Source organism: Podarcis melisellensis (genome assembly GCF_964234715.1).
Source record: "Podarcis melisellensis genome assembly, chromosome: 15".
Classification (NCBI taxonomy): Eukaryota; Metazoa; Chordata; class Lepidosauria; order Squamata; family Lacertidae; genus Podarcis; species Podarcis melisellensis.
In genome coordinates, this window is record NC_138532.1 from 20,336,153 (window position 1) to 20,357,897 (window position 21,745).

Genomic DNA, 21,745 nt, shown 5'->3' on the forward strand with positions numbered 1-21,745 from the left:
CTGCTGCTGTGCCACCGGAGCACGATTTCTGTTTTCACCCTGAAGCAAAGTTCTTAACTTGAGGTACTATTTCTGGGTTAGCAGAGTCTGTAACCTGAAGCGTCTGTAACCCGAGGTACCACTGTAATGACATCAATAGCAGTAGTTGTAGGGTTAGCCTCCCCCTGCCCACAGTCACAATCTGAACAAAAATCACCCCATGCTGCTGTTCACCTAAGGAAAAAGCTCCTTTTTGACCCAAACACATGTTCTGTTATATGGAATAACAGGAACATATCCTCAAAGGCATTGCATTTTTTTCCTATTAGGCCATGGGGGGAAATGGAACATTTTACAAACGTCCAGCAGGGGTCACTATGGGCTTCTAGAGGTGGAGATACAACATTCCTTCAAATCCAGATGTTTATACATAACACATGTGGCAGGCCGCATTCTGGACCTTGTTTTCTCAACAGGGCAGGAAAAGGATGATCTGAAAGTGTGTGATATTGACATCGGTCACTTGTCATGGTCAGATCACTTCCTGCTGAGATTTAGGCTTTCAGCACTTTCCCCCCTCTACAGAGGTGAAGAACCAAGTGGGATGGTCCACCTTGATGGATCCAATGGGTTTTCAGATGACTCTGGGGTATTTTCTGGCTGATTTGACCCACTTCTGGAACATCCAAATGGCTCGGGCCGTTGACATGAGCGCCCCTGAGCACCCTCTCCCACTTTGTGGAGCCCACGTCTTCTCAACCCTGGTGTAATCCAGAGCTTAGGGCAAGGAAACAAGCTGGGAGACAGCTGGAACGCAAGTGGAGGAAAAGTCCAGTTGAATGCAATCAAACCCTGGAGAGGGCTCATCATCTAGTCTACCATGTGGCAGTGAAGGCAGTAATGAAGGTACACAGTGGTACCTCAGCTTAAGAACAGCCCTGTTTACGAACTATTCGGTTTATGGAATCTGCAAAGCCCGAAATAGTGTCCTGGTTTGCGAACTTTACCTCGGTCTAAGAACTCTTGAGAGTCCCATGGACTGCAAGAAGATCAAAGCTATCCTTTCTTAAGGAAATCAGCCCTGAGTGCTCACTGGAAGGACAAATCCTGAAGCTGAGGCTCCAATACTTTGGCCACCTCATGAGAGGAGAAGACTCCATGGAAAAGACCCTGATGCTGGGAAACATTGAGGGCACAAGGAGAAGGGGACGACAGAGGACAAGATGGTTGGACAGTGTTCTCGAAGCTACCAGCATGAGTTTGACCAAACTGCGAGAGGCAGTGGAAGACAGGAGTGCCTGGCGTGCTCTGGTCCAGGGGGTCACAAAGAGTCGGACACGACTAAACGACTAAACAACAACAAGAACGGAAGTTGAATGGTGGAAAGGCACCGGTGGCGGGAGGCCTCATTAGGGAAAGCGTTCCTCAGTTTCGGTTTAAGAATGGACTTCCGGAACGGATTAAGTTCGTAAACTGAGGTACCACTGTACTTTGCTGCCTCCATTGCATCCTCATTGTGCCAGAGCTTTTCTGGGTAGTGTGGGGCCTCTTACAGGCTGCCCCAAACAACCAACAGTAGCTGAGGACAAAATCCCTTGCATCCCCTGGGATCTTGACTCCGCGATTACAGCAGATGACTCTCAAGGGGTGTTCAGAGCACTGTCTAGTCCTGGTGTGTTGGATGAGTTTTAGTTAGTAAGGCTTAAGGATGTGGACAAGCTGCTTGGACTGGTTAGGGCCACCACTTGTGCTCTGGACCCTTGCCCCTCTTGGCTGACAAAAACTAGTAGGGAGGAAACAGCTGGCTGGGCCAGGGAGGCGATTCATGCCTCCTTTTGAGAGCGGGTGATCCCTGCCTGCTTGAAGGAGGCCACACCATTCTTAATAAACCCTCCCTGAATTCAGAAAATCTAAGTAACTACCAACCTGCTGCTAATCTCCCTTCCTCGGGCAAGGTTCTGGTGCTGGTGAATACAGACTAGATCCAGGCATTCTTGGAGGAAATGAATTTTCCAGAACCATTTCAATCAGGGTTTAGGTGCGGTTTTGGAACAGAAATTGCTTTGGTCACCTCTGTTGGGAGAGAGACAGGGGAAATGTGTCCCTGTTAATTCTCCTCGACCTCTCAGTGGCTTTCAATACCACTGGTCATGGTATCCTTCTGGAGCAGCTGTCCAGGTTAGGGGTTGGTGGCACCACATTGCAGTGCTTCTGGTCCTACTTGGATGGTCGTTTCCAGAGGATGATGCTTGAGGTGTGCTCTTCAGCCCTGTGGAACCTTTAATGTGGAGTTCCCCGGGCTTCAATTTTATCCTCTGTGCCGTTTAACATTGACATGAAACTGCTTACTGGCGTTATCCAGAGTTTTGCAGTGTGATGTCAGCAATATGCTGATGACACAAAGCTCTACTTCTCCTTTACAACTGCAGGTGCAGAAGTGGGAGCACTGGACCAGCCTTGCCTTGGTAATGGACTGGATGAGAGCTAACAAACTGAAACTCAATCCAGATACGGCACTGTTAGTGAATGGTTCCCTAGTGACGAAACGTCTGAGCACTGAACCACTGGTATATCACAAGTGGACTCTTTATTACTGTGTTTGCAATTGTTCAAGATAAAATCTATTTTGGAAAGAACAGAAATGAGCACTGAACCACTGATATAATACAAGTGAACTCTTTATTTACTGATAAAGATAAAACCTATTTGGGAAAGAAACTACTTTTGCCATTTTTATGGATGTTTATTGTTTGTTTACAGACAGTTGGTGATACAGTATTAGCTTGCGTCGACTGCAATAGTCATTGTATCGCCACCCTGTTGTTTTATTGTTCCATCGGTTTTGGCTGGTGGCCCAGCTGTGCACCTATCTGGACAGGGGTAGCCTAACTTCTGTCGTCTATGCTCTGGTAACCTTTAGATTTGATTACTGTAATGCATTCTATGTGGGTCTGCCTCTTACAATCCTTGTAGATATAGGCTTCAAAATGTGTGATTCAGATCTCAGAAGACTGAGCCACACTTCCGATGTCCAAAGTGCTTCATGTTGATGAGCAAAGGCAGAATAATTACTTGGGACTTCAAGTTCTAGTTTATTGGTGAATTTTCTGCAGGCTATGCATGCTGCTAGCCATAAGTGAGGAAAGATGGGGTGGTTTGACTAACTGATCCCCAATAGTAGATTACACCCATATACTGACAAAGTCTATAGGACTACTCTGGAATATCCAATAAACCTCCCCACTCAGCCTTTACTGGAAATGGAAAGTATCTCTCCCACGACAAAAATCAAAATTTTATCAGGACAAAAATTTATAACCTGGAAACTACAGGGAAGCAGATTTCAGCTAAGTGTTAGGAGGGATTTCCTAATGGCAAGAACTGTTCACCAGTGGAAATGCTGGGCTCTCTCCTTCACTGGAGGCATTTAAGCAGCTCTCAGGGGTGCTGTAATTGCATATTCTGCACTGAAAAGTGGGTCAGACTAGATAGCCACCGAGGTCCCAGCCCACCCCACAATTATTTCATTCTGTGTGGATGCAATGCACTGAAATACGCCTCCAGCTATCAGTTTGTGCTGCGAGAATGAAAGGGGGAAAACACACCCATCTGCGGCAAATTGGCTGACGTTTGTTTAATGGAATCAAAGATACAAGAATGACAGGATGGCGAAAGAAATGCTGTGATGTGGTTTAAAACGTTGTGCGCACCCTTAAATGAACCCCACAGAAAACACCACCAGAAGAAGGAAAAGGTTGGGTTATGTTCGTGGAGGCAATATACTGGCTTATCTGATCCGAGCACAAACATATATACATGCTGTATTTATGAAAGAGATGAAGGAAACAGAATATATATTCTATGGATAGGCGAATGCAAGCTTTTGCGGTTCACAGAACCCTTCATCTGGAGGGGACCAAAGTTTTAAATATAGTGAGCACGCCGGGTTGTGAGGGTAAAACATGCCACTAATCCAGGGTGTTAAACAACGGGCTGTGCGCATGCCACAATTCCAATCATGTACAGAAGAACTGCAAAATGTGTTGCTGGATGCACAATTTAGCTCAAGCCTTTTTTAAAAAAGAAGTTTCTAATACTTATGATTACAGAAGTATACAGGCAGTGCTCAATGACATAAGACATGATGGTGAAAAAGATACCCAGTGGGCCAGGAGTACAACGGCAGCGCCCTGCCTAGCCCCTTTTATTCTCCCCACAACCAGCAGAGGCAAAGCAAATTAGGCAAAAAAAGTGACATTCACATCAATTAAGTCGCTTGCAGGATTCAGCTTTTCTCTGTGCAGAAGAATGTGGATTCCTCGGTGTGTGTGTTTTAGCGCAGAGAACCAACGGTCTAATAATGTCACCCCCCTTTCCACTACACCCGATGAAGAACTCTGTGAAGCTGGGATACTTGCACCCTCCTCCAACCAGAATGGCAACCAGAGTCTATGCTGATCTCCTGCGTTTAGGACAGCGGCCGCCTACTGGACGCTCTCCCATTAGCTGTAGCATGTATCCCAACTCCGATCTCTCCGGAAGAAGTCATCTGCTACGGAGACGGAAGGGGCATAGTCCCTGCAGTCCGTGTTTGCGTAGGGGAAATATTCCGGTACTCTGAAAGCGTCCAAGTGCTGGGAGCCGCAAGACGTACAGCAGCACGCAGAAGGGGCGTGACTGTACTGTAACTGGGACTGCTGGTGATAGGGGCTTCCTTCCGACGATGGATACATGCAGCTCTTAGCATCCAGAGGGGAAGGGGAACTGTAAGAGAGTGGGGTGAAAGGAGGAGGCTGCGGTGGAGAGTAGCTGTAATCAAATGAGCTGGAGGGGTCAGAGGAATCCGGGGATCCGGGACCCTACAGAGAAGGGAGAGGAGAGAGAAAAGGAGGCATCTGAGGGAAAAAGTCAATAATAATTAAGGCTCCAGGCTTCGTTTATTGATTCCCTTTAGAGTGGTACCTCCGGTTACACATGCTTCAGGTAACAGACTCCGCTAGCTCAGAAATAGTACCTCGGGTTAAGAACTTTGCTTCAGGATGGGAACAATAATCGTGCTCCGGCGGCGCAGCAGCAGCAGGAGGCCCCATTAGCTAAAGTGGTGCTTCAGGTTGAGAACAGTTTCAGGTTAAGAACGGACCTCCGGAACAAAGTACTTAACCCGAAGTACCGCTATATATTTCACCTCTTCTCCAAGGGGCCCAAGGTGGCAAACACTGTTCTCCCCCTCTCCGTTTTATCTTCACAACAACCTTGTGAGGTTGGTTAGGCTGAGAGACAGTAACTGGCGTAGGTGAGGTTCACGGCTGAGTGGAGATTTGAACCCATGTCTCCCAATCCAACTGAGGGGTCAGCAAACGGTTTCAGCAAGGGGCTGCTCCACTGTCCCTCAGACCTTGTGGGGGGTGGATTTTTTTTTGGGGGGGGAATGAACGAATTCCTATACCCCACAAATAACCCAGAGATGCATTTTAAATAAAAGGACACATTCTACTCATGTAAAAACACGCTGATTCCCAGACAGTCTGCGGGCCGGATTTAGAAGGCGATTGGGCCGGATCCAGCCCCTGGGCCTTAGTTTGCCTACCCATGATCTAACCACACTATCACACTGGCTTTCTTTAATTGCTTTAACAGAGACCCCACAGCAGGGCTCCATAAGAGCAGCTGTGCTTCTCCCAAAGCTATTTACAGCTTTCAGCAATTTCTACCCTGCAGTCATGCTCTTACTTTCCTGCTGTTTAAATCCCCCAAGCATACGGGTGCTTTGTAGAACCCTGATCCCCAACCCATAAAAACTGAAGTGCAATTACCAGGCTTTGGTTGAGGTAGGGAGGGCCTAGTTGGAGGCTGTCGGGCGAGCAAGGCATGTTGCCCTGGGTAGTCCCCATAGTAGCATCCAAAGGTAGCTCAGTTTGAAGGCAGGAATCAACCAGCTGCTCCAAGTAACTGGGGAGCTCCTCGCAGGCAGTGCAGTTTTGGAACTGCCAGGGTTGTACGCAGCCGGACGAAGAAGAGGCAAGTTCTGTGTCTACGTAAGGGGCTAAGAGAGGAGGAGAGGAGAGAACAAGACAGTAGGACGCAAGGACAAACAGCTGTCATTTTAGTTACAGTGGTGCCCCGCAAGACGAATGCCTCGCAAGACGGAAAACCTGCTAGACGAAAGGTTTTTCCGTTTTGGAGGTGCTTCACAAAACAAATTTCCTATGGGCTTGCTTCGCAAGACGAAAATGTCTTGCAAGTTCCTGCGGGGTTTTTTTCCTTTCCCCCCCCCCTTTTCCCCAAGCCGCTAAGCCGCTTATCAGCTGATCCGCTAAGCCACTAAGCCGCTTATCAGCTGATCCGCTAAGCCGCTTAACAGCTGATCCGCTAAGCCACTAAGCCGCTTATCAGCTGATCCGCTAAGCCGCTTAACAGCTGATCCGCTAAGCCGCTAATAGCGCTAATCCGCTAAGCCGCTAATGGGCTTGCTTCGCAAGACGAAAAAACCGCAAGACGAAGAGACTCGCGGAATGGATTCTTTTTGTCTTGCGAGGCACCACTGTAGTTGCATCATTTTGATGATTTATATGCCCCCTTTCGCACAAGCCAAAGGGCAGCCAAAAACAAGCAAACAAGAAAAAATCCATAAAAATAACACAATTCTTGAAGAACACATGACAAGTGTAAGGTTCGACACTAGGCAGGAAGAATCAGCCGCACAAATAGGAGATGGGGGACACCAGGACTGTCAATAGTACACGTAAAAGGGATATAGGGGTCTTAGCAGACCGCAAGCTTTACATGAGTCAACAATGCAATGCAGTAGCAGCAGCAGAAAAAGAAGCAAAAAGCTGATGCTATTCTAGGCTGCATCAACAGAAGTATAGTGCCCAGATCAAAGGAAGTAATAGTCCCGTTCTATTCTGCCTTGGTCAGAGCACACCTGGACTACTGTGCCCAATTCTTGGCGCCACAATTTAAGGATATTGACAAGCTGGAAAGTGTGCAGAGGAGGGCAACCAAGATCTTCAAGGGTCTGGAAACCAAGTTTTATGAGGAACAGTTGAAGGACCTGGGTATATTTAGCCAGATAAAGTAAGGTTACCAGACGTCCCCGTTTCCTGGGGACAGTCCCCGGATTTACAAATCAGTCTCCTGACAAAATCCTATCATTCCTACTTAAATTGAAAAGTGGATTCATTGGGGGGGGGGGGGGAATCTGGTAGCCTTAGGGTAAAGAGGAGACTGAGGAAAGATATGACCACCATATTCAAGGGCTGCCATGTGGAGGATAGATCAAACTTGTTTTCTCCTGCTCCGAACCAATGGATTCAAGTTACAAGAAAGGACTAAATATCAGGAAGGACTTTCTGACAGTAAGAGTTCTTGTACAGGAGGAAGGAGCTGATGTAAGATGTGAAAAGATTAACCCCCCCCCCAAGCCGCTGGATTAACAGGAAGAGAGAGAGAGAGAGAGAGAGAGAGAGAGAGAGAGAGAGAGAGAGAGAGAGAGAGAAATGGACGGGAGAGAAAGCAAGCCACTAAACTTGGTCCATTAGTTCCTTTTGGGAACAGGATGGGTCTATAGGTCAGCCCCAAACTGAGATGAAGAGGCTGCCAGGTGGGGCGAGGACATCCTTGCTGGCTTCCCCCTCTGCATTTAGCAAAGTTCTGATTGGCTAGGTTCCTAATTAAATGCCAGGTTTAGGAAGTCCGGAAAAGAAGTGGGATGTGTTTTGGGAGAGAGGGGAAAGGTGGGGGGGGAGAGAGAAAAGGTGCTCCTGTACCAACCTGCACAGGGAGGGGAGAAAGACTCCGTGAACTGGACATTGTTGCCACTGCCTTCTCCGGAAACCTGAGAACACAAGGAATAAAGCAAAGCACAGCTGGGTGGTTCTCCATTTATAAAGCAGAAGAAATTCCTTGCCTCCTTCCCTCCCCCCCTTCCTTCATCCCCTTAACACGGTGGAGGTAAGTCCAGGCTTTATCTCCAAGAGGAGCAGGCAGGGAGTTAGCAATGCAGGTTGATTCTGCTGTTATCTGTGTAGGTTGAAGTTGTGGCCATGTTAGATGTTAGTTAGTCTGTTACCTAACTCATAAGATGCATGCTCCCATAGAAGAAACATGCAATTCCTGAAATCTGTTAAGAACGCACTATTTTGCCATGGGACAGGCTCTCGGCATTATTATTTTTTAAATAACCTGCTATCAACATGCCTGTGTTTAGGGTGAAGTGCCACCGAGAGCAGGAAATATTTTTTAAAAGTTACTGGGAGGTCACCCCTATTTGCAAAGCATTCCCCCGCAGGAATTTACAACCTTGCTTTGTTTGATCACAGTTAAATCCATAAAGGCAGGCTCTGTAACAGCAGCTGTTCCAACTGAACGGCAGATGCTTTGAACTCCAGAAGTCTAGAGCCCAGACACAGAGTTCACCTAAAAAGGAATTCGAAGGCAGCTCAAAGTGAATGGGATGGCTCTTCCACAAACAGAGGGGTTCTCCATAAGATCAATGAAATTTCCCCCCAAGGGGGGAGGGTGTTTCACAGTCCCTCCACTCCTTGCCAGGTTTCGACTCAAGCGAAACCCAAGGCAGTTTAAAACACCCAAAACTATGTTGAGGAAAGCCATCTGAGTCACAAAGAAAGCTAGTGAAATTTCTCAGATGAGATCTTGCATGTTACAACAACCCTCTACCCACTGGTTTTAAATATTGGGGAGAGGTCCCTCTGGGATTGCTATTAATCTGTGTATTTACACTAAAAAATATTTAACTATTTATAACATTCCATTTTTGACACACAATGCTTAGGGCACTCCCAAGGCAGCTAAGAAACATTAAAAAAATTAAAAAGCAGAAACAGGAATGTGAAATGGCATTAAAGCCTCAGGAGCAGACATGACACAGCTTCATGAACCATTGTCAGTAGAAACTGAGAAAAGCTTAAATTCTTTCCTGCATGAGGAAGGATATGATATGAAATGACAGGTGAGCAAATCTATCAATTTCGATTTCTCTCGGTTTCTCATTTTTCCACTCTTAAACACACATTTGCACATCAGCATGCAGATTCTAATATACACATTTTTGCAAACGATTTCTCCTAACATAAAGCATTTGTGTATGCTCTTTTAATGTAATATTTGCATTTTTATGCACACTTTATCGCACACACATTACTCGACAGAAAAAATGCATTGCCAAATTTGGAGAAGTGCAAATTTCCAATGGTGATTCCGTGTTTCAGTTTGCATGTTCATGCCCCAATACATAAAATTTCTTTTGCTGTCTCTTCTCTCCCCTTCCCTTGCAGGCTGCCCGCAGGATCATCTAAACGGCTGCCTTGCTTGTGTTCTAAAACCTCCTGCTTACAGTAGATAAGAAAGCGGCCGTTGTTTTCTTACAGCACAGCTAGAAAACTAAACTACATTCACAGATTTTTATGTCATCAGAAGACGTATCTTCACTAGGGTCATTTCAGTGCTGAAGGGATTGATTGATTGATTGATTCTCTCTCACACACACACATACTTCCCAGATTGCCCAGTTTCTTAGACAAAGGGCAAATGTCTTTTCCAAGGAATAGCAACAGGTGGGTACCAGAGTTAATCTGTGAAGGTGGAAAACAGCCCTCCAGTGATGTGAACCCGGAAGCAGTATTTGGCTGGCTTTTTCTTTATGCAAATCACTAAAGCAACATAAGCCAGGGGAGCTCTTTGCACATAGTGCAATGTGCTGCGTGTGACTTCTTAATCACTCCTCCTCTCGCAGAGCCGTTAACACTTTCCCACAGGGAACCTGGGCTCAGCCGGTGCAGCCATTGATCAGGGATGATGGGCAGCGTAATCCAATATCATCTGGAAGTCCTCAGGTTCCCCATTCCTGAGCTATAGGATGATCTGTGTTACCATCAGCAGCATTTGAGCCCGATTAGCTACACCTTATGGGAAATGGCTGGCGCTGTGGTCTAAACCACAGAGTCTAGGGCTTGCTGATCAGAAGGTTGGCAGTTCGAATCCCCACGATGGGGTGAGCTCCCGTTACTCGGTCCCTGCTCCTGCTAAACTAGCAGTTCGAAAGCACGTCAAAGTGCAAGTAAATAGGTACCGCTCCGGCGGGAAGGTAAACGGCGTTTCCGTGTAGTGCTCTGGTTGTTTTGTCATGCTGGCCACATGACCCAGAAGCTGTACGCCGGCTCCCTTGGCCAGTAAAGCGAGATGAGCGCCGCAACCCGAGTTGGCCACGACTGGACCTAACTTTCAGGGGTCCCTTAACCTTTTTTTAGCTACACCTTAACTTTTGTTGGAAGCCGTCCAGATGGGTGGGGTATAAATAATAAATTGTTATTATTATTATTAAGAGATCACGGGCTGCACCCAAGTAATCCCTCTCATCAGATTAACAGATCTAAATTACCCACGTCCATTAATTTCAATGGGTCTACTCCAAAGATGACAAATGTTGGAAACTCAAAAGTCTACGCACTCTTGCTTTGTAAATGTAACAAATGATAACACAGGAAACTACATTATATAAGGTCAAACTATTTGCCTATCTAGCCCACTATTGCCCACTCTGACTGGCAGCGCCTTTCCAGAGTTTCGGACACAAACCTTTTCACATCAGCTGCTGCCTGATTCTTTCAGATCGTGATGCCAGGGATTGGAATCTGGGTCCTTCTGCATGTGAAGGAGGTGTTGCAGCACTGAGCTACAGCCTCCCCACCCTACTCGCATCATTAGAAAATGGGAGTTGTAGCTTTTTTTAAAAGAGAGAGAGACCATGTAAGACTAGCCATGGTTTAAATTGCAAAAAAGGGATGGGTGTAACCTGGAATCTTGCGTTGGCCTAACATCCAGAGTGGAGGCATCAGAGGGTGACAGAAACACCCAGGTCTCTGTGTCATAACCCTCCCTGATGCTTTGGAGCAGCAACTCCTGCAGAAATTCAAGCACAGTCCCGAAAAATTCCACCTTCACAGTTTATGCATTGCAAAAGCTGACTTGTGGTGCCACATCCAGACTGGTGTGTCTGGAGCAGTCCTTCAGCATTGAATCCACCCCCTTCTGCCTCTTTCTTCTGGACCAAAAACTTCCACTTTCTGCAACCCACCCACAGAAAGGGAAGGTCCTCTGGTTGAGATGTTAGAGCCTAAGTTTTGCATGCAGAAGTCTCCCTGTATCTCCAGATACAGCTGAGAACCTGCAGGACCACTGCCATTTATTGTAGACAGTGCTAAGTCAGATGGACTAATGGCCTCTGCATAATACGCCTTCCTATGTTCTTATGCTAAAATTAGCAGATTAGGCTTTCATTCATATCATTTGTTAAATCTGCATGCCGCCTGTCCTGAAGCTCACAAGCAGGTCACAGAATAAAAATACAAAAGGCGAACTCAAAAGACGTAAGAAAACAAAAACCAACCAATAACCATCCTCCTACAAACACATTTAAAGGCCATAGAATGCTAATGTCAATTGAAGAGGAACATTTTCGCCTGGTGCCTAAAGGTGTCTAATGAAGGCACCAGGTGAGCCTCCCTGGGGAGAGCATTCCACAGACAGGGAGCCACCACAGAGAAGGCTGGTTCTCATGTTGCCACCCTCCAGACCTCTCGTAGAGGAGGCACACAAAGAAGGTCCCCAGACACTTTGACACTTGGTTGGTCAGAAAATACTGGTCAAAAATTTCATGCATTAATTTATGAGAACAAAGAGGGCACCTTATGGCTGGTTTACAGATAACTGTTCAGTGCTTGAGGGGTGATTGGTAGTACAGTGGTACCTCGGGTTAAGTACTTAATTCGTTCTGGAGGTCCATTCTTAACCTGAAACTGTTCTTAACCTGAAGCACCACTTTGGCTAATGGGGCCTCCCGCTGCTACTGCACCGCCGGAACACGATTTCTGTTCTCATCCTGAAGCAAAGTTCTTAACCCGAGGTACTATTTCTGGGTTAGCGGAGTCTGTAACCTGAAGAGTATGTAACCTGAAGTGTATGTAACCCGAGGTACCACTGTATGTATGAATGAACTACTGCAGGAAGACTTTCATATGGCTTTGCATCAGCTCCAGTACAATGTTTATTCTATAGTCAGGCCCAGTGTAAATGAGCAATAAACTGTTCCTGGACTGCTTCAGATTGCAAATGGAGGGTGACAATGGTGAATGCTCTTGCATATATTTTAATCCTTGCAATAGAAAGCTAATATGCTAGGGAGAAGGGTTCTGAGCCCCACATTTCTCACTGACAAGCTAGTTTTCTACATGCAGGGTTTGGCGTTTGGTAGGAAAGGATTCAAATGCATCGCCCCTTCAATCTGAAGTGGTGCTATCTGGGAACAGCTGTTTCAAGATCCCAGGTTCTAGTTCACACACGTTCAAGTGTTGCACAACCAAGTGGCCTGGTGCAGGCCACGTCACCAATTGAAAGGAAGAAAATAACAAGTTGTTTATTATGATGATGATGCAATTAGCCACAACTGTGGGAAGAGGAGGAGATGCTTACTGCTTCATCTGCCACAGCCTGCTTGGCTCTTCTCTGCTGCAGAAGCTCCTTCACTGTAATCTTGACTCGGACACCTTGATAGACCTTTGGTTTTCCTAAAAGAACAATAGGATTTTATATTCTGAAAAGTAAAAAGTGAGTTTAGGGTTTACCAGCTCGGAGTCATAAACTGCTTAAGCAAGTGATTCCACACTTTAGGAATTCGAGGACTTGGGTTCTAATTCTGACCACACTACCTTAAATATTTCCTCCTTTACAGGGTTTACTTACTTCTGGGTAGCAGGGAGCTGAAAGTCATGCGGAATTACAAAACAGGAAGTCAAAATAAACTTGTAAGGGGAAAAGCCTTAAAATGTGGTTTGAGCCTTTGAATGTTTTAATTGGATTTTTTACACCAGCTTGAGCACAACATAGCATTTATTCTTATTCTTATTACACTTTACATAGCACAAAAGATCACAGGGTGGTGTACAACATTAGAAACACATTGTGTATGTTTACATTTTAATGTTTGCATAATTGTTTTTTATACCTGCAATTTTAAGTCCGTGTAATTGACTTTTACCATCAAATTACCTAGGCACCTACTTTGCCATTAAGCAGTATAAAAATAATAGCACTTTATTATTAAGAATAATAATACTCTTGCAATGCCACTTTGGCACTTACTGTCTTGGCTGCAATTCCACCTCCACTTAAAGGTAAAGGTAAAGGTACCCCTGCCCGTACGGGCCAGTCTTGACAGACTCGGGGGTTGTGCGCCCATCTCACTCAAGAGGCCAGGGGCCAGTGCTGTCCGGAGACACTTCCGGGTCACATGGCCAGCGTGACATCGCTGCTCTGGCGAGCCAGAGCTGCACACGGAAACGCCGTTTACCTTCCCGCTGGTAAGCGGTCCCTATTTATCTACTTGCACCCGGAGGTGCTTTCGAACTGCTAGGTTGGCAGGCGCTGGGACCGAGCAGCGGGAGCGCACCCCGCCGCAGGGATTCGAACCGCCGACCTTTCGATCGGCAAGTCCTAGGCGCTGAGGCTTTAACCCACAGCGCCACCTGCATCCCCCACCTCCACTTACCTGGGAGTAAACTCCACTGACTTCATTGGGGCTTGCTTCTGAGTATATGTAGTTAGGACTACACTGTTAAATGTTCACCATCATTCCCTTATGCTAAAAACTGTATTTGTGTGAACATTTATCAGACTTTCATGGATAACATATAAATACTTTAGAAAGAAGGGGTCAATGGCAGACGGTTGGATGAGTGGAATGATTGAAAGCATTTTTTTTAAAAAAACGAAAACTTGATGTCAGTATATATCTCTCTGAATATATTATTGATGGCCTTGCAACCATTCCTTAATTTGTAAACACTTCCTGATAGAACGCGTGTTGTCAAACATTTGTCAAATAAAGCTTCCCCCATCATGAGTTTAGAGTTCGATAAACCGATTAAGTCCAGATTACTCAAGGAGGTCTATTTCATTCTGGGTCAGTAAGTCTGAGGAATCTGCGCCCGCCCCCCCCCCCCACGACACACACCACAGGGAAGGCACTCAGTATCTTTTTGTCATACCTGATGGCCCTGTCGTGACCCAGTGTGAGTTCCCGTTCACATAACAGCAACTCAGTTTTGGGCACCCTCCCATTTGATTCTCACAGGGAGGGCGGTGGCAGAGAGGAGAACACATTTCAGCACGACTGGGGAGACGCAAGTAGATTTTTAAGGCTGGGAGATTATCCTAGAAGCTTACTGCAGAACTAATGGGGTGTCTCCAACAAAGTACTACTCCGAGTGGGCCTCCTGAAATCAATAACCCTTAAATGAGTTGCGCCACGTCCGTTAATGTCAATGGGTTGACTTACAGTCTGAATAGGGACCGGTGTTGGCTATACCACTGGCGTAGCCAAGAGGGGACAAGGGGGCCGCTACCCACCCAATCAAGTAAAACAATAGAAATACATAACTAACTGACCAATCACGTTGGTTCTGCCCCTCCCCCACCAAACAAAAGTCCTGCCCCCCCAACAAAAATCCTGGCTACAGCCAAGGGCTACACCCCAATATTTCGCACCATATTTTTTCTTATACAGCAGTAACCAAGAGCCTTGGTTATGCTGTGATCCAAGGCTTCATGGGCACATCTATTTAATTCTGCATTCATAACAATTTGTGCTCATGATGGGGCAGTTATGCGCAATCCTGCCTTCATGGCGCACTGCTTCATTTCAGATCGTTGCATGTCCCATTGCTCCTTGTGGTTCTTCTCCCAAGCAGAATGATGTGCGGACAGCCCAGTATAAATCCACCACTAATACACTATCTGTTTCTATTGCTACTTTAAACTAATATGTATATCATTTTATGTAAACTGCTTAAGAGATTTTAAAAAATAATAATTAAGCGGTATATTTGTCTTGATAAATAAATAAATAACAGCAGTCATTAAACAACAAAATACAGCTGGTCATTAAACAACAGGAAGTGAGCGTTGCACAGTTATACAGATACAACTAGCACTTGTCCCGGCAGTAGACAGTTGTCATTAATGGTGCAATCCTGTGCGGGCTTACCTTGGAGTCAGCCCCATTGAGCAAAGTGAGACCTACTTCCTAGCAGACATGCATAGGTAAAGATAAAGGGACCCCTGACCATTAGGTCCAGTCGTGGCCGACTCTGAGGTTGCGGCGCTCATCTCGCTTTATTGGCCGAGGGAGCCGGCGTACAGCTTCTGGGTCATGTGGCCAGCATGACTAAGCCGCTTCTGGCAAACCAGAGCAGCACACAGAAATGCCATTTACCTTCCCGCCGAAGCGGTACCTATTTATCTACTTGCACTTTTGACGTGCTTTCGAACTGCTGGGTTGGCAGGAGCAGGGACCGAGCAACGGGAGCTCACCCCGTCGCGGGGATTCGAACCGCCGACCTTCTGGTCGGCAAGTCCTAGGCTCTGTGGTTTAACCCACAGCGCCACCCACATCCCTAGCAGACATGCATAGAATGAGAGAATCCTGGAGTCGGAAGGGACAACAAGGCCTGTCTACTGCAACCCCCTGCAATGCAAGAATCTTTTGCCCAATGTGGGGCTGAAAACCACAACCTAATTAAGAATAGTGTGCTCTATTGACTGAGCTAACCGAGTTGCACGTGCTTATGCTGCCTGGCTGTGAATTCCTTGCAACTGGGGTGTCCCCAATTCAAACCTCGCCTTTGCCAGAGTTCCACCTGCTTACTCTAGCTCACGCTTAGAGGCTGTGTAAGCACATTGAAAGCACACACCAAGAACCCTGGGAACTGTGGCTTACCCCTCAGAGAGATACAATTCCTAGCACCCTTAACAATCTACACTTCCCAGGATTCTTGGGTGGCGGGAGACGTGCTTTAAATGTACGGTGTGTACACAGCGTTAGTCTCAGTCTTTCTCACTCCCATCCAAGGGATGGGAATATGATGTCAGTCTACATTACAGGGCTGTTGTGAAGCTTGCCTAGGAGAGCAAATGTGAAGGTCTTCCACAACGCTCAAAAGGTACTATGCAAGTGCTATGGATTAAACAGCCAAACAAGCGATACCTGTCCTGAGAAAACAGAAGTGTCAAGTTTCAGCCAACAACGTTCAGTGCTGCAGCTACATAATGTTAGATTCTGGATTTAATGGTCTTAACTGGGCAGGACAGTTTGCAGGGAACGGAGGGGTCCTTAGGTAGTAATGCGTTACAGATTGATTTCCAGGGATGGTCAGTGAGCCTCCATTTTTATTTTGCGGTGGGGGGGGACCTGCTCATTCTGCTTAGAGGACCACAGGCATCTGCCCAGTGTCCTGCCCTGACAAACAGCACTGACGATTCCTAGAATGAGTTTGCCAGATGAGAAGCTGCAACAATTTTGTTCCCCTGCAGAGGTTTGGGAAACAAAGCAGGGGTAGAAACCTGGGTGGCCCTTGTGCATCTGGCACCATCTGAGACCATGCCATTCCACTGCAAAATGCCTAAATGTATATAATCAGCGGCAGTTTTTTTTATTTTAAGGAAGGTGTCTTGTGTCATGGGAAAAGGAAACCGAGAGGCCTTTCTTTTACTGGAACTCACTACTATTTTCAGTGCTAGCTGGCCTTATTGGGTGGAAGTAGCACCCCCCCAACCCACCCCCCCAAAAAACCCAGACTGTGTTGCTTCAAGATTCTGTGCAGCCTTGCTTATATTGAGTGCAGTCATGATGCGGGAATGTTGCCATCTGGCTAGGATTTTAGGAAATTTGCACACACACACACACAGCAAGGTTGCTTTACCACATTTTGGTGGAGTAGTACCGTATTCACTCGAATCTAATGCTCACCTTTTTTGGCCAAATTACGTTGCGAAAATTAAGGTGCGCATTAGATTCGACAGCACATTGACATTCGACAGCAAATACCTTTTTTGGTTTCAAAGGTTCTGAAAATTGAGGTGTGCATTACATGCGATGGCGCATTAAAAGGTAAAGGTAAAGGTACCCCTGCCCGTACGGGCCAGTCTTGACAGACTCTGGGGTTGTGCGCCCATCTCACTCAAGAGGCCAGGGGCCAGCGCTGTCCGGAGACACTTCCGGGTCACGTGGCCAGTGTGACAAAGCTGCATCTGGCAAGCCAGAGCCGCACACGGAAACGCCGTTTACCTTCCCGCTGGTAAGCGGTCCCTATTTATCTACTTGCACCTGGAGGTGCTTTCGAACTGCTAGGTTGGCAGGCGCTGGGACCGAGCAGTGGGAGCGCACTCCGCCGCAGGGATTCGAACCGCCGACCTTTCGATCAGCAAGTCCTAGGCGCTGAGGCTTTAACCCACAGCGCCACCTTAGACTCAGTAAATTTATACCTTTTATCTAAAGAGGTGGGCCCCTGTGTAAGTCCAAAGTACAGTATAAAATTAGCTAGCTGCACCACAAAGCAGTAGTGATTTGGTCATGGCGACATTTATATCCCACCTTTCCTCCAATGAGCTCAAAAAGTACACACTTCTTCTCCCCTTCTCCATTTTAGCTTCACAACAACAACAACCCTGCGAGGTAGGTTCTGCTGAGAGACAGAAGACTGGCTCAGTGGGCTTCATGGTGGAGAGGGAATTTGAATCCTGGTGTAGCCTAGCCCCCACTCTTATGCTGGTGGTACCCGCCCCACAACCACTGGGTGTGACACCCCCTTCTGAAAAACCAGAAACTTATATGGCTTCTAGAAGTTTGGCTGGCTCAAAGTGTTGCAAACATGCAGAACGGAATTCCGGAATCAAGGGTCACTGTCTAAAAGAGGGGTGAAGAACCTGTGGCCATCCAAATTCTCTGGGGCCTCCAATGTACATCACCCCTCACCACTGGCCCTGCTGCTGAGGCTGATGAGAGCCCAGCAATACCCAGAAGCCAGTGTGGTATACAGTAGTTGTTAGAGTGTTGGACTTGGACCCGGGAGACCTGGGTTCAAATCCTCGTTCAGCCATGAAGTTCACCTTGGGCTAGTCGCTGCTTCTTAGATTAGGGTTGCTGTGGGGGTTAAAGGAGGAGGCGGAGAATCGTGCCTGCCACCTGGCGCTACCAGGAAAGTGGGTTGGATATAAATGCAATCAGTAAATAAGTTCATCCCTTGTTTTTTTTAAAAAGCCACCGAGATGGGTATGCAAGGCAAGCACTCAGAAGAGCTTTTGAGCAGCTGCAACTTAGAGCATTGCATGCCCTGGGGGAGACTCTCTGCCTGCAACCTTGGAAAGCTGCTGCCTGCCAGTGTCTAGACAACAGCACACAATTGGTCTGACTGAATATAAGGCAGCTTCCTTTGTTCCTATCGTGGGCTGGATTCAATGCTAGAGCTGACCCACTGGAATCAATGAACCTAAGTATGTCAAGTTCCAATAACGGCAATGGGTCTACTCTTAAGACCAGCACTGGGTACAACCCTATGTAATTCTTTGCAAACCAACTCTGTAAATTGTAGTGGGCCTCTGAACTCAGCGGTAAGTATGGATGAAATGGGTTCTTCTGCCCAACTTTATGATGTTTTCCCGCTACTCCGTATCTGCCACTCACCAACCACCTACACTTGAGCCGATTCCCACGAGGGAGAGGAACAACTGGTGTCTGGCCAGCTCCCTGAACTGTCCGTTTTGCACTAGGCGCGCCTAGGTCACAAATGCGTTTATCCCCAATCCGGTTTAAATGTTAGGGCTTGTGGGGCCGCCTGGGAAGGGTAGTTTTGAAGGAAAAGCCTATTCACTCTCCGCAGCCCAGAATCCTGCCATTTCATGTCTCTGGGTGGTGCAAACATCTCGCCCAAGAACCCTTGCTTTCGTGAGTAAATCCCGCGTTTGCTTTGGGAGGGTGTGTGAGAGAGAGCTTTGCAGAGGCATCTGAGGGCTGGGAACTGGGGGGGGGGGAGAGAAGAAGCGGTGAAATTTGGAGAGGGGGGCTCTGATCCCTCCCCGCTCCTCAAAAATAAGAAAAAGAAGAGCAGGGGGGACAGACGGGGAGCGGGCTGCTGCAAGCCGTTTGCAAACCGATTCCACGGCACGCCAGTTCGACGGGGCTTACTCCGGAGTAAGCGCGCCACGGATCGGAGCCCTGCGCTAGGCTGGCTGCGCCGGAGGGTGCCTGGTCGGTGCTTCCCTCGTAAGCGCCGTGAGTAACTGCGGGCCGCCGCGCTCCCTTCCGCGCCTGCCTTCTATCCGCGCCGCCAGCCAACAGACCCCCGCTCCGAGGCCTGCACGTGGGAACGGGAAAGCGGGCGGGGGCAGGCCGGATCCGCTCCAAGGAATCTCGCTGCGGGTGGCTCCCGAGGTCGGGTTAGGAGGGACCGCAGCCTTCTTGCTCGGGAGTAAAGGCGCCGCGCCGTCTCCAGCCAGGCTCCTTGCCAAGGCGGCGGGCGACTCCTCGCCTGCCAAGCTGCCCTTACTTACCTGGAAAGAAGGAAGCGCCGTGGAGCACGGGGGTGGGGCTTACTTCCGAGTAAAACGTGGCCCGGATCCGGCTTCGGGACTCCGAAGTCAACGTGCACAGCAATTGCAAACTCTATACACAGTTTATGATCGCTTGCATTTATTTTCCCCCGCCAAAAAAATAATAATTGCAACCTTGTGCACGTTGGCTCCGGAGAAAGAGCCGTCGCAATCCATGGGACTCGCGTGCAGCGCAATCCTATGCCTGTTTACTCGGAAGTATCCGGCTTCTCTTCCCAGCTACTCTTCGCAACCGACAATCTCCCTGCCCCTACTTTACACCCCACCCGCAAGAGACCCACCTGAGATACCCATTTCCTTCCACCTCGCATATCTGCCTGCCTTCCCAAGCCGTGCACGGAAAGCGTATATTGCGCGTGGGAAGAATGGAAAGCGATCGCGCGTGGGGAGCGCAGCGGGGTTTTTTTCCCCCGCGTGGATTTTCTTGCGCGGCAGCGCCGCCGCTGGACGCAAAAGGAATAGCACGGGGGACATCTGGGCACAAGCGACCCTTATTGAGCGCCGCACTCAATTAAAAAAAAAGTCCCATCTCTCCCCCCCCCCCCAACTACCGCACCCCACCCTACTGTATTAGGGGTGCATTCATTTAGCCTCTCCTCTTCCTCCCGGGAAGTGGGGAGAGCCAGGTGGCTGGCTAAGCCCCGCTGTCGTGGTGGGTGGGCTCTGATCGTCCCCTGAATATTAAAATCCACAACTAATCACCTGGCAAGTTACGTGGCTGAAGTCTTAAATTGCACCCCGGGGATGGAGGGGGCGAAATGCTTGTAATTTGGAGATCCGTAGCCCCTGGTTGCCTGGGCAGAGAGGCTGGCTTTGGAGGTGAAAATTTCACATAAGCAATGTGTGTTTTAAATATATACTTATACATATACATATATATATTTAAATGCTGCCTTTCACAGTGAAGTTTGGAGCAGCTCCACTCCTAAACATTCCCAGCTGAGACGCTTCTTTTTCCTGTAGCCCTGTTGCTCTGATGTGTTGTGTGCGCCTGTGCATATATATTTATATATTTATTATGTATATGAGTTTGCATCTGGTTAGATTTAACTTGCATGCACTTAAAGAAACATTGATTTCACTGCATTTTGGAGCCACTGGTGCCCTCCTGTTCTTAACTCTCCCCACCCTTTCCTCTTCCACCCTGTTTTATTTGAAAGCAAACTGTCCCAACAAACTACACGGGTGAGAATTAATCCACCCTCCCCACCAAAACCCCACAAAGAGACAGACTGAAATCAAACTTACCTGACATTTTCCAGGGCAAGAAGAAGAAGAAGAAAAAATCTTTATTCTGGGTTGTGTTTTTTTTCCTTTACACCCAGGGATCTTCTGTGGACAAAAAAGGGATCCTCAGCTGGGCTTCCTAATTCAAGAGGAAAACAGAGAAGAAAACAAGGTTTTTTCAGTTAAAAAATCATTCCAAACCCTTTGTGGAGATCTCGAGTGGGAGACAAACAATATTAATGTTTTATACCTACAGATATAAGTTTGAATTTTTCTCCCCGCAAGCCAAGTATTTAAAACCTCAAGAATCCAATGATTTGACAATCAATGATTGCGCGATAGTTTCAATTTGAATATTCAAAGGCTCCACAAAATGGCCTACCTTTGAGTGAAAAGGAGCATCTCCCCACATAGCAGAGGGTCTGAGGGAATAAAATCCATCGCTGATGCCTCCCTGGGACCCCTGCTTGGGGGACATCGCCCACCTTTTACCATTCTTGCCACAAACAACCCAGATATCTCTGGGGATGGGGGGTATTTTCACGGGAGAGGAAGGCAGGCTCTCCTGCGGACCTCTGATGTCCCCTGCCAGCTGTCGGGGGGGCTCCTGCAACAGGTGGGGGGCAGTGGGGTTTGGGGTGTGCTTTGGGGGGCCACATGTGAGATTTCTGGGAGCGAATATGGCCCTCGGGGGGTGTGGCAGGGCCAGGAAAGGCTGTCGAGGCCTGCAAGGAATGCTTGCGGATGGCAACAGAGCTACAGTCACTTCCACTGGCATTTCCTATTCGTGTTCCCCGTTGCATGTGGCTCCCCCACCCCACCAAAGTTTTGCTTCACGTAGACAGATGTGTCCCTCCCTCGCAATACAGCTGTTCTGGTTTGCATTCTGGGAAAGAAATGCATTGGCATCGCTGCCCACCCCCACGCCCGGCCCCAGTTCTCTCGCAGCGGCACTGGGTGTTGTGAGATAATGTTGCCCTTGGATGAAATTTCCCAAAAATTTCACATTGCATTTTCATAATCCTGCCCCCCCCCCCTTTTCACGGGATAGCAGAAGGCCTCAGGCAGGGACAGCTGG

General features: G+C 47.7%; 1 protein-coding gene and 1 long non-coding RNA gene across 3 annotated transcripts; one reads left to right on the forward strand and one right to left on the reverse strand.

Annotated features, from left to right (window-relative positions):
- Window positions 1–2,639: 2,639 nt before the first annotated feature.
- Window positions 2,640–20,710, reverse strand: POU2AF3 (POU class 2 homeobox associating factor 3). Of its 2 annotated transcripts, none has more exons than XM_081890006.1 (5): window positions 20,689–20,710; window positions 12,469–12,563; window positions 7,753–7,816; window positions 5,793–6,022; window positions 2,640–4,838 (listed from the first exon to the last, which is right to left on the reverse strand). In XM_081890006.1, exons 1-5 carry the CDS (start codon window positions 20,693–20,695, stop codon window positions 4,482–4,484), a joined length of 753 nt encoding a protein of 250 aa, XP_081746132.1. In that variant the 5' UTR covers window positions 20,696–20,710; the 3' UTR covers window positions 2,640–4,481. The 2 variants fall into 2 exon arrangements, with proteins under 2 accessions (XP_081746132.1, XP_081746131.1); XM_081890005.1 differs by lacking the exon at window positions 20,689–20,710 and adding an exon at window positions 19,722–19,952.
- LOC309357726 lies at window positions 7,823–20,800 on the forward strand. Its single transcript, XR_014163202.1, has 3 exons — window positions 7,823–8,950; window positions 9,276–9,554; window positions 20,766–20,800. It is a non-coding gene; the product is annotated as an uncharacterized lncRNA (long non-coding RNA).
- The last annotated feature ends 945 nt before the right edge of the window (window positions 20,801–21,745 follow it).